Source organism: Ranitomeya variabilis, chromosome 5 (genome assembly GCF_051348905.1).
Source record: "Ranitomeya variabilis isolate aRanVar5 chromosome 5, aRanVar5.hap1, whole genome shotgun sequence".
NCBI classification, from domain to species: Eukaryota; Metazoa; Chordata; class Amphibia; order Anura; family Dendrobatidae; genus Ranitomeya; species Ranitomeya variabilis.
Genome location: NC_135236.1, coordinates 182,911,841 through 182,925,360, shown reverse-complemented (window position 1 = coordinate 182,925,360; position 13,520 = coordinate 182,911,841). Strand labels below are relative to the sequence as shown.

The 13,520-nt window shown below is 42.7% G+C and overlaps 1 protein-coding gene across 1 annotated transcript in view; it reads left to right on the top strand.

Moving 5' to 3' along the window:
* The window catches only part of TMC3 (transmembrane channel like 3), a 187,880-nt gene that overhangs the window by 143,037 nt on the left and 31,323 nt on the right, over positions 1-13,520 (top strand). Inside the window, exons 14-16 of the mRNA XM_077262725.1 lie at positions 934-1,062; positions 1,729-1,796; positions 5,869-5,997. Of these exons, the coding sequence (XP_077118840.1) occupies positions 934-1,062; positions 1,729-1,796; positions 5,869-5,997 (326 nt within the window). The remainder of the gene's footprint in view (positions 1-933; positions 1,063-1,728; positions 1,797-5,868; positions 5,998-13,520) is intronic.

Genomic DNA, 13,520 nt, shown 5'->3' with positions numbered 1-13,520 from the left:
AGTGCTCCTCCTGTTCCTCCTTGCACAAAGGCTAAGGTAGCGGTCCTGCTGCTGGGTTGTTGCCCTCCTACGGCCCCTCCATGTCTCCTGATATACTGGCCTGTCTCCTGGTAGCGCCTCCAGCCTCTGGACACTACACTGACAGACACAGCAAACCTTCTTGCCACAGCTCGCATTGATGTGCCATCCTGGATGAGCTGCACTACCTGAGCCGCTTGTATGGGTTATTGAGTCCGTCCCATGCTACCACGAGTGTGAAAGCACAAACAACATTCAAAAGTGACCAAAACATCAGCCAGAAAGCATTGGAACTGAGATGTTGTCTGTGGTCCCCACCTGCAGAACCATTCCTTTATTGAGTGTGTCTTGATAATTGCCAATAATTTCCATCTGTTGTCTATTCCATTTGACCAACAGCATGTGAAATTGATTGTCCAACAGTGTTGCTTCCCAAGTGGACAGTTTGATTTCACAGAAGTTTGATTTACTTGGAGTTATATTGTGTTGTTTAAATGTTCCCTTTATTTTTCTTGAGCAGTGCATATATACTGTATATAAAAGAGATCAAGCAGCTTTGCTGTAGAATGGGCATAATAAATTTTGACACGTTTCAAGCAGCTTTCTTTGAAGTAATCAAAAAGAGTTTTCCAATCCAGAAGAGCCAATTAAAAGCAAAGCAAACTTTTTATTGTGACTTCATTAAAATAGTAGAACGGGCAGAATAAATAGTGTTGTGTTTCAAGCCTGGCTTGATGTTATATGTTTCATATGTCTTAATCATAGATAGATAAAAAAAATTATGATGAAAAGTGCACTTTTGTTATCTCTATCAAAAATTTCTAAGTTGGAAAAATGGCTTTATTTAACAACATGTGAAACTATAGCGAAATTGTTTAATCATTGACATTAATGACTGGAATCTTCCCATTCCAGGAGATGCTGAAGCTTTCCATTATTGATATGATTTTCACAGTGGCCAGTATCCTCCTTATTGACTTTTTCCGTGGCCTGTTTGTACGGTATTTGAGTGACTGCTGTTGCTGGGACCTTGAAAGCAAATTTGTGAGTAGAAGATAAAATTCTTGTAAAGTTATACCATAATCCTCAGCTCAAGAAAAGAAAACATTTTGAATATGGGTACAAAATATTTCTAAAGTAGTTAGAAACACCTAGTGGAGACATGAGAGTTTCTAGAAAAGGATACATATACATTTTTTTTTTTACTTTTAGCATCTGATGGATTTTAGAATTACTAGATGTCAAGGTGTCACATTTTATATTACTTGGATGGTGGTTGCAGGAGGTTATTGATAAATTGTGTATTTTGTGGATTTACACAACACAGATTTGCATAGTTTGTGGATTTACACAACACAGATTTGCATAGTTGACATCAAATATACGATAAGAATATAACTCATTCATTACATCACGGGTGTGTCAGTATCTTTCACAGACAATAAGATTTTATTCATCCTGACATGTCTTTTCTATAATTGTTTAATACGTGCAAGGATGATGCTCTGTGGAGGGATCATCTCTCCATGTCTGTCCTCGCTGTTGAGTATGGATAGTTATTAGCTAAATTATGTTTGGATGTTTAACAAGGGAATGAGATGTAATTTGATTTGCCTGTTTTGTGGTTTGGATTTAACCCTGTCTACAGACTTTGACCTACATTATGTAATGATTCTTTGGAATTTATATGAATGTTTCATATGTTTTCAGCCAGAATATGGAGAATTCAAAATTGCTGAGAATGTTCTACATCTGGTCTACAACCAAGGAATGATATGGTATGTACTCAGAAATATATTCAAGTTGTATGTGTTTATAGGCTTTGATCTATTGATTTGGGGCATGTTACATTGCTTGGGAGCTGAAAAGGAGTAACTGCCAGCACATTTTTGGATCCAATCTTTTAAGCTGCTTTTTGAGCCACCTCAACAAGCAGCAAAATGCAAAAAAGTGACTACCACATCATCTAATCCAGCTAAATAGCCCTGAATATTTACACAATACCTAACATCTCCAGTACAGTTATATGAAAAAGTTTGGGCACCCCTATTAATCTTAAGCTTAATGTTTTATAAAAATTGTTTTTTTTTGCAACAGCGATTTCAGTTTCATATATCTAATAACTGTTGGACACAGTAATTTTTCTGCCTTGAAATGAGGTTTATTGTACTAACAGAAAATGTGCAATCTGCATTCAAACTAAATTTGACAGGTGCATAAGTATGGGCACCCTTATCATTTTCTTGTTTTCAATATTCCTACCTACTTTTTACTGACTTACTAAAGCACTTTTTTTGGTTTTGTAACCTCATTGAGCTTTGAACTTCATAGCCAGGTGTATGCAATCATGAGAAAAGCTACTTAAAGTGGCCACTTGCAAGTTGTTCTCCTGTTTGAATCTACTCTGAAGAGTGGCATCATGGGCTCCTCAAAACAACTGTCAAATGATCTGAAAACAAAGATTATTCACCATAGTTGTTCAGGGGAAGGATACAAAAAGCTGTCTCAGAGATTTAACCTGTCAATTTCCACTGTGAGGAACATAGTAAGGAAATGGAAGAACACAGGTACAGTTCTTGTTAAGGCCAGAAGTGGCAGGCAAAGAAAAACATCAGAAAGGCAGAGAAGAAGAATGGTGATATCAGTCAAGGACAATCCTCAGACCACCTCCAGAGAGCTGCAGCATCAACTTGCTGCAGATGGTGTCACTGTGCATCGGTCAACTATACAACGCACTTTGCACAAGGAGAAGCTGTATGGGAGAGTGATGCGAAAGAAGCCGTTTCTGCAAGCACGCCACAAACAGAGTCGGCTGAGGTATGCAGAAGCACATTTGGAGAAGCCAATTTCTTTTTGGAAGAAGGTCCTGTGGACTGATGAAACCAAGATTGAGTTGTTTGGTCATACAAAAAGGCGTTATGCATGGCGGCAAAAAAACACAGCATTCCAAGAAAAACACTTGTAAAATTTGGTGTAGGTTCCATCATGCTTTGGGGCTGTGTGGCCAATGCCGGCACCGGGAATCTTGTTAAAGTTGAGGGACGCATGGATTCCTCTCAGTATCAGCAGATTCTTGACAATAATGTTCATGAATCAGTGACAAAGTTGAAGTTACGCAGGGGATGGATCTTTCAGCAAGACAATGATCCAAACCACCGCTCCAAATCTACTCAGGCATTCATGCAGAGGAACAATTACACTGTTCTGGAATGGCCATCCCAGTCCCCAGACCTGAATATCATTGAACATCTGTGGGATCATTTGAAGAGGGCTGTCCATGCTCGGCGACCATCAAACTTAACTGAACTGGAATTGTTTTGTAAAGAGGAATGGTCAAACATACCTTCATCCAGGATCCAGGAACTCATTAAAAGCTACAGGAAGCGACTAGAGGCTGTTATTTTTGCAAAAGGAGGATCTAATAAATATTAATGTCACTTTTCTGGTGAGGTGCCCATACTTATGCACCTGTCAAATTTTGTTTGAATGCAAAATGCACATTTTCTGTTAGTACAATAAACCTCATTTCAATGCAGAAACATTACTGTGTCCAACAGTTATTAGATATATGAAACTGAAATAGCTGTTGCAAAAAAAACCAATTTTTACAAAACATTAAGCTTAAGATTAATAGGGGTGCCCAAACTTTTTCATATAACTGTATATCCAAGTGCCGCCATGTACCTTCCATGTACAGTGCAGCAAGATGACCCTTCATACATAATGTTAGTTATAACACTATTTAAAATGCCTGTTTCCGTGTTTATTATCAGTGTTATCCATAAATTATTATTTGCTTATGAGTGTGCACTTAATGGTAGCACAGAACAGCAGATGCAGCATGAAATGGACTGTTTTTTGCAAACCTGCAACAGTTTTGGTCTTGAGATCAACATTAGAAAAACTGAAGTCATGTATCAACCTGTTCCAGGGAAAGTATACAAGGAGCCACGTATCACGGTGAAGGAGCAAAACCTCAAAGCAGTCGATAACTTCACCTACTTAGGCAGCACACTTTCCCGTGAAGTAACCATAGACGCTGAGGTTAGTAACAGAATTGCCAAAGCCAGTGCCGCCTTCGGGAGACTGCATAAGAACGTCTGGGAATGAAGGGGACTCAGCCTTACCACCAAGCTGAAGGTCTACTGCACAGTGGTCCTCACCACACTTCTCTATGCTAGCGAGACCTAGACAGTCTACAGCCGGCATGCTAAACAGCTTAATCATTTTCACATGAGTTGCCTCCACAGACTCCTCCACATCATGTGACAAGACAGTGTCCCAGACACGGCAATTCTGGAACAAACTGGGCTCTGCAGCGTTTACACTCTCCTGCTGAAAGTCCAAGCCAGGTGGGCTGGACATGTGGTCAGAATGCCTGACAGCCGACTACCGAAACAACTGCTGTATGGAGAACTGTGCCAAGGAAAGCAAGCAGTTGGGGGCAGAAGAAGCGCTATAAAGACTGCCTTAAGGTGTCTCTCAAAAACCTGGAAGTCAACACCAATTAATGGATCATCCAGGTTGGCGGGGCAGGATCACCTCAGGAGCATGTGCAGCTGAAGATAGGAAAATCTTTGACGCAAAAAGAAAGTGTGCTGTCCGCAAGGCACAAGTAGAATCTGGTGTACTGACTACATCTGCTTCATTATGTCAAGTATGTGGGCGAACCTTCAGGGCCCGGATTGGACTCATCAGCCACCTCTTGACCCATAACTACTAATTCTCTTCTAACCCTGAAGTCATGGTCATCTTCGACTATGAAGGACGAACATCATCATTTAAAATGCCTAAAATACCATTCATATGCATTCATAATCCCCACTTTTCAAAGTGTCTTCCATGTACCCCTCCAAGTGCCTACTTCAGCTTACGATACATATACAGTATAAAATGTATGACAAATGCCTAAGGCAGTACTTACTGTTTTTGCTGCCCTGGGCATTAAGTCTACTCTATATACGCCCCCATTTAAGGCCCAAGACACTTGCCAATTGTCATTATGATTTACTTGTGTTATACTGTCTTGACATGCAGATAATCAGGCACTCTAAACAGTTTGCCAGTAAGCAATAGTTTTAATGTATTTTTAATCCTTTAGTGACTGGGAAATTTAAATTTTTGAAGTTTTGTTTTGTAAGTGAGAAATCAAAAAAGAAGTAAAATTACATCAAAAACACATGTAAAAAGTATCAAAAACACTTGTAAAAATGCATTAAAAACATGCACATTTTATGCAGTGTTTTTCCTACCAACACTCGTTTTTGTGCAGCAAAACGTGTTGCAAATACTCAACAGGTGCACAAACTATATAGGTAACTCTGAATTATGGTGATTATTATTATTATGCTATGCTCATATAGCGCTATCATATTCCATAGCACTGACAGGCATTATTATCACGGTCCCCATTGGGGTTACAATCTAAATTCCCTATCAGTACGTCTTTGGAGTGTGGCAGGAAACCGGAGAACCCTGAGGAAACCTACACAAACACGGGGAGAACATACAAACTAATTCCAGATGTTTTCCTTGGTGCTAACCACTGACCCACCATGCTGCCACATTACATTCACAGATCTCACTGCTGAGAGTTGATGACTTGCTGGGTGACCCAATTGGTATAGCAATTTAGTTCTCAATTGAAGAATACCCTGACAGGGGGCCTCTGATGAAAACAACACTGCACAGGACTCAAAGCAGCTGCATGTATACACAAATACATGAATAATATGGATTTAGAGAAAAGACTACTGGGAAGCATGGGAAAAGTAATATGTTTGTGTGTCTATTTGTAATAGTAGAAGTTTTCTAATGGCAAACGTACTTATGATCCTTATCATTTTCCAGGATGGGAGCTTTTTTTTCTCCTTGTCTTCCTGCTTTCAATGTTTTCAAATTGATAGGACTGATGTATTTAAGAAGCTGGGCAGTGCTGACATGCAATGTTCCACACCAGCAGGTTTTCCGAGCTTCAAGGTCAGTAGTAAGTAGCTCATAAGAAGCCAAAGCACAATACAGTATCTCAGCTCTCAACTACATTATAATGATAAATGAAGTTCATTTCCTGGCAAGGTTATACAGTACTACAGATGAATTGCTCCAATTTCCTCCTGTTGAAGATAAGGTCACGCTAGAAGGCCATGTTGTTTTGTGAGGACTTTACATCAAGTAAACTAAATTTGTATATGGTCATTGTATGGACTGCAATGCCAAGACTGATTATGGTTCTTTTGACCCAGTCTAGCAGCTTATTTGGGCTATATGTTTGGGTCAGGAGACTCAAGATCAGTCCAGGCATTGTGGTCTATGCAGAATGTGAAATATGGATATATGAATTCAGTGTTAAAGGGGTTGTGCACAAAGTACATTTTAATTAACAAATCTTGGAATAATAAGTTCCACAACTAGATGTGTTAAAAAATGTTCTAGTGCTGAGATAATCTTAAAATTGTGCCCCTGCTGTGTGCTGTGTAATGTATTCAACCATGTAGAGATGCTCCAGTTCAAGGTTGGCACATACCATAGCTCCTGGCCAGAGGGGAACATCAGTCACTTATGATAAGTGATTATACAGATGAAATAGCAGGGGCTTGCTGCTGCTTTCTGAGGTAGCACAGGAGTAAGTGTTTCTGCCATGTCTCCAGCCCCCTGAACTCATTATGAATTAAGTTAATGACATGTAAGCGCAGTGTTTTATGATGAGCTCAAAGGGCTGGAGACGTGACAGAAACACTTGCTCCTGTGTTACCTCAGAAAGCAGCAACTGCAAGCTCCTGCTGTTTTGTCTGTATACTCACTTATCATAATTAACTTATGCTCCCCTCCTGGACAGTAGCTGTGATCTGGAGCAGCATGGCAGGGTCTGACAAAGCAAATACCATTATATATGAGGGGAACATTTATAATGTTATCTCAGCACAGGAATGTTTTTAACATATCCAACTGTGGAGCTTATTATTATTCCAAGATCTATTTATTAAAATATAGTTTATTCATGGAACAACCCTTTTAAGAATATAATGATAGTTAGCAAATCTGATGTAATTACTATGGTTCTTCTCAGGTATAAATAATTAAATGATATATTTTATCCATGATCCTAACAGAATTGAAAAGTTTATGTAATTGCCCATGTAGTAATTCTTTTTTGCTATTTTTATAAAACTTATTTAACAAAAAGCATTAACCTTAAAATTAGGCTATGTGCACACGTTGCCGATTTTCCCGCGGATCTGCAGCGTTTTTAACAGTAGCATGTTAACCTATGGAAAACCAAGTCCGATGTGCACATGCTGCGGAAAAAAACATGCAGGAACACAGCGTTGTTTTTTCCGCAGCATATCAATTCTTTGTGCGGATCTGCAGTGTTTCTGCACCCATATAGTTGCATTGAGTCAGGCACATCTGCAGCAAAAGCGCAGATGTAAAAAAGATCTGCGGTTTAGCTGCGGGGGGAAATGCTGCAGATCGGGAGGAGGGAGTGTGTGGGCGGAGTGTGGGCGGTGACTGTGTGCATGTGTGTGCGGGCAGGGTCTGCGGGCTGTCCGTGGGTCTTCCGGGGCATCTGCGGCCTGTCTGGGGAGTCTGTGGGCTGTCCCGTGGTGTGCCACGCTGTCCGTGTATGTGTGGGGCTGTCTGGGTGTGTGCGGCGCTGTCCGGGTGTGTGTATGTGTGTGTGTGTGATTGTGTGTGTGTGCAGGCATCGTCCGATGGGACAAGTCCCATTGGGCTGTGCCTGCTACAGTGACAGTGATTGTGTCAATCACTGTCACTGTAGCAGACACAGCCCAATGATGGGACAGTAGTAGTCCCATCATCCGGCTAATGTGTTGAATGTAAAAAAGAACCATAACACATACATACAACATACAGTGCATACAACATGCAACATACAGTATATGCAACATACAGTACATACTGTACATACAACAGGACATGCAAAATATAACATACATACAACATACAACATTACATACAACATACAGTACATACAACATATGACATACAGTACATACAACATATGACATACAACAGTACATACAACATACAACAGTACATACAACATATGACATACAGTACATACAACAGTACATACAACATACAACATATCACATACAGTACATACAACATATGACATACAACAGTACATACAACATACAACAGTGCATCCAACATATGACATACAGTACATACAACATATAACAGTACATACAACATGCAACATATGACATACAGTACATACAACATATGACATACAACAGTACATAAAACATACAACAGTACATACAACATACACCATATGACATACAGTACATACAACATACAACAGTTCATACAACATATGACATACAGTACATACAACATACAACAGTACATACAACATATGACATACAGTACAGTACATACAACGTATGACATACAACAGTACATACAACATACAACAGTATATACAACATACAACATACAACATACAGTACATACAACATATGACATACAACAGTACATACAATATACAACATATGACATACAGTTCATACAACATACAACATATGACATAGTGTACATACAACAGTACATACAACATACAAAATATGGCATACAGTACATACAACATACTACATACAACACTACATACAACATAACAGTACATACAGCATATGACATACAGTACATACAACATACAACAGTACATACAACATACAACATGTGACATGCAGTACATACAACATACAACAGTACATACAACATACGACATACAGTACATGCAACATATGACATACAGTACATGCAACATACAACAGAACATACAACATGTGACATACAGAACATACAACAGTACATACAACATATGACATACAGTACATACAACATACTACATACAACAGTACATACAACACATACATATAGATATACAGTACATATAAACAACACATACAGTAAATAAAAAATAGAGTACATACTTACCATCACCTTGATCCCTGAATCCATTGCTCACCTGTAAAAAATATTAAAATAATAAACAAACAATATACTCCCTGTGTCCGCAGATATCCAATTAATACGAGTGTCCCACGAGGATCTCCCGTGGAGAGCAGCCACATCAGCTGATGCAACCGCTCTCCAGGGGCCCCTGGATACAATGACGGAAGGTATCCTTCCACACTGTATCCCTCTTCCGCTGTGAGAAATAGTTCCTACTCTCACTTGTGGCACTGCTGTGTGGGAAAATTTCCATGCAGCTTTGCCATAAAGTGAGACCAATGAACTCAGGTAACCTCTTCAGTGATGCACTGCAGGAGCCATTGTCTCCTGTCAGTGTGTCACTGTATAGCGAACTAGGAGAGACAAGAGTGGACCCTCTGGACCGTGGGGAGCCCTACCCCTGGGCGAGCGACCTAGGAGATAACGACCCCTATACAGGGACCGCAAGGAGCAAGCCCAGAGGTCACTTACCCACGGTGAGATACCAGTAGGGACGGCTCCAGGAAGAGAGATAAACGAAGGCAGGATACCGGGGAAGAATGCGGGAAGCAGCTAGAGAGCCTGGAGGGCCGGGAGGCAGGAACGGAGCGGAGCTGAGGGAAGGAAAACAAAACAAAGACCATAGGTAACCTACAGGAAAAGAAGATCAGGGACTGCAGGTAACAACAAGGAGGAAACGGAGTGAACCAGAGAGAACCGGAAGGTAGCACGGTAAGGCACAGAGTGCAGGCACTTGAGCAGGGAATACGAAGGGCCAAACGTAATAGCAAACGTGCTAAAACAATCAGGCACCAGGAAGCAGGAAGAACTACCTTTTATAGGAGGAGCAGGAACGGGATTGGATGGAAAGAACATGTGACTTCAGGAGGAGGCGGCAGAGACGCTGGGTCTGCGTCCTAGAGGGAAGTTAGAGCGCCTGCGCAGAGAAAGAACACCTGCAGAGGAGCGTGCAGACCGGGACGTAGCAGCGGTGGAGTGAGGACGCAGGAGCGCAGCGCTGGAGCGGTGAGAACGGCGACGCTGGAGCGTAGCGGTGGATGTAACAGTACCCCCTTTCTTATACCCCCCTTTACGAAGAGTAGCAAAAAACTTATTAAGAATACGAGGAGCATCAATGTTCTCCAAGGGCTCCCAGGACCTCTCCTCCGGACCAAAACCCTTCCAGTCCACCAGAAAAAACTCTTTTCCCCGAACCTTTTTAACAGCCAAAATGTCCTTAACCTCAAAAATGTTGTCCGTGCTGGCTGGTTGAGAAGAGGAACAAGAGGGAGAATGGAAACGGTTAAAGATGGCTGGTTTGAGAAGAGAGACATGAAACGTATTGGGTATACGGAGCGAAGCAGGCAATTTCAGCTTGTAGGCGACTTCGTTGACTCGACGTAGAATCTCAAAAGGACCGATGAACCGTGGACCAAGCTTGTAGGAAGGAATCTTGAGTCTGATGAATTTTGAAGAAAGCCAAACTTTGTCACCAGGAGAGAAAGGAGGAGAATCCAAACGCCTCTTGTCTGCTTGTCTCTTCATTCTAGAAGAAGCTAGATTTAAGGTCCCTTTGACCTCGCTCCAGATGGAAGAAAAGTTGAGAGCCGTAGAGTCAGCAGCTGGAACACCAGAGGCAGGAGAAACCGGTAGGGGAACACTCGGATGCCGTCCAAAAACAACAAAAAATGGAGACTTTGCGGAGGACTCGCTGGAATGGTTGTTATAGGCAAACTCCGCCCAAGGAAGTAGTTCGACCCAGTCATTATGGTGAGCATTAGAAAAATGCCGAAGATAAGCAGCCAAGGTTTGGTTGGTACGTTCTGCTTGACCGTTAGTTTGAGGGTGGTACGAGGAAGAGAAGTCTAGATTCACCTTTAAAAGCTTGCACAAAGCTCTCCAAAAGCGGGAAGTAAATTGAACCCCTCTGTCTGACACGATGTGCTGAGGAAGACCATGGAATTTGAAGATGTTAAGAATAAAAATGTTAGCCAACTCAGGAGCTGAAGGTAAACCGGATAATGGAATGAAGTGAGCCATCTTAGAGAATCTGTCCACAACGACGAGGATGACCGTGCAGGCGGAAGAGCAAGGTAGATCGGTGATGAAGTCCATTGCGATGTGTTGCCAAGGTGCGGACGGAACAGGAAGAGGAAGGAGATTTCCATGCGGTAGTCGCCTGGGTACCTTGTTTCTGGCACAAGAAGGACAAGAGGCTACGAAGTCCTTTACGTCTTGACGTAAAGTAGGCCACCAATAGTAACGTGAAATGAGAAGAAAAGTCTTTCTAATACCGGCATGACCAGCCAATTTGGAAGAATGGCCCCAAGATAAGACCCTCTTAGTGTCTTCATCCAAGACAAGAGTTTTACCCGGTGGAGGTTGGAACATCCGTAAAGGGGCTACGGTGACCATCTTGGTAGGGTCAATGATGTAAGCAGGCTCCTCCACGGTATCAGACGATTGGAAGGACCTGGACAGGGCGTCAGCTCTTATGTTTTTGTTGCCGGGCCGAAAACGAAGTTCGAACTCAAAGCGAGCAAAGAACAAGGACCATCTAGCTTGACGTGGATTCAATCTTTGTGCAGTCTGTAGGTAAGTAAGATTCTTGTGATCGGAGAAGATTACAAACGGGTGCACCGACCCCTCCAGTAGATATCTCCACTCGCCTAGAGCCAATTTGATGGCCAGCAATTCTCGATGTCCAATTGTGTAATTTCGTTCAGAGGGTGAAAAGGCTTTTGAGAAGAAGCCGCACGGTGCCGTTAGACCCTCAGGAGTCTTTTGTGAGAGCACAGCTCCAGCTCCGGTAGAGGAGGCGTCAACTTCCAGAATAAAAGGCTTGTTCACCTCCGGGTGATGCAAGACTGGGGCAGAAGAAAAAGATCTCTTGAGAAGAACAAAGGACTTCTCGGCCTCAGGAGACCAATCCTTGGAGCAGGAACCTTTGCGAGTGAGAGAAGAGAGAGGACGAATCATGGAGGAGAAATGTGGGATGAATTGCCTGTAGTAATTGGCGAATCCGATGAAGCGTTGAATGGCTTTCACTCCGCAGGGCCGTGGCCAGTTAATAATGGCATTCACCTTCTCAGGGTCCATCTTAAGGCCGGAGTCGGAGACAATGTACCCAAGGAAGGGTAGTGAGGTTTGCTCAAACAAGCACTTCTCTATCTTGGCATACAAGTGGTTTTCTCTTAGGCGTTGCAAGACCTCGCGAACACTCCTGCGATGTGACGGAAGATCAGAAGAAAAAATAAGGATATCATCCAAATAAACCAAAACACAAGAGTACAGAAGATCCCGGAACACATCGTTGACGAACTCTTGGAAAACCGCAGGAGCGTTGCAGAGACCGAAAGGCATTACTAAATACTCGTAGTGTCCATCCCGGGTGTTAAAAGCTGTTTTCCACTCATCGCCAGAGCGGATCCGGACCAAATTGTAAGCGCCTCGTAAATCCAACTTAGTAAAAATACGAGCACCACGGAGGCGATCGAAGAGCTCTGGTATAAGGGGCAGAGGATACCGATTCTTAATCGTGATGCTGTTCAAACCCCGATAGTCTATACAAGGTCTTAAGGAACCGTCCTTCTTCTTCACAAAGAAGAACCCTGCTCCAGCAGGGGAGGAGGATTTCCGGATGAATCCTTTAGCTAGGTTCTCTTGTATGTACTCAGACATAGATTTGGTCTCAGCTGCAGAAAGCGGGTAAATCCTTCCCCTAGGTGGAGAACGGCCGGGAAGAAGCTCCACAGGACAATCGTAAGAACGATGGGGAGGAAGATTCTCAGCCTCTCGCTTGTTGAAGACGTCAGCGTAAGACCAGTAAGGAGAAGGTAATCCGTCAGGAACTTCAGCAGGCTGGGTACGAGAAACCGGACATACAGACCGAAGGCAGCGATCATGGCACGAAGGGCCCCACCGAAGTACGTCTCCAGTGCGCCAATTCAGTGTGGGCTCATGTAGTCGAAGCCAAGGGAGACCCAGCAGGAAGGCGTAGGAAAGGTTAGGCAGAACATAAAAAGCGATCTTCTCGCGATGAAGGGCCCCAATTTGTATCTCCACCTCTTCAGTGACGAGGGAAATTGCATCTTGTAAAGGTCTTCCATCCACAGAGGCGATTAGACGGGGAGTGTCCAAAGAGATTACTGGTACGCGAAGCCTCCGAACCGCCTCAAGACTGATAAAATTGCCTGCCGCTCCAGAATCCACATACGCCACCTCGGAAGATTGATGCTGGTTAGAGAAAAAAAGAATGGAAAGAGTCAAAGGTTGAGAGGAAACGCGGGCACCTAGGGAGGCCTCTCTTACCTGTCCTAGGCGGAAGAGTTTTCCGGTCTGTCAGGGCAACTGCGGAGTAAATGGGTTGCACTACCACAATAGAAGCAGAGGCCCTGGGTGCGCCTCTCTTTGCGGCGTTGTTCAGCCATTTTAACTCGATCCACTTGCATAGGTTCAGAGTTTGGAACAGTAGAGGGAACAGAAACGGGAGCACGAGAAATACTAGACTGACGGAAGGTAGCGGAGACAGGCATAGA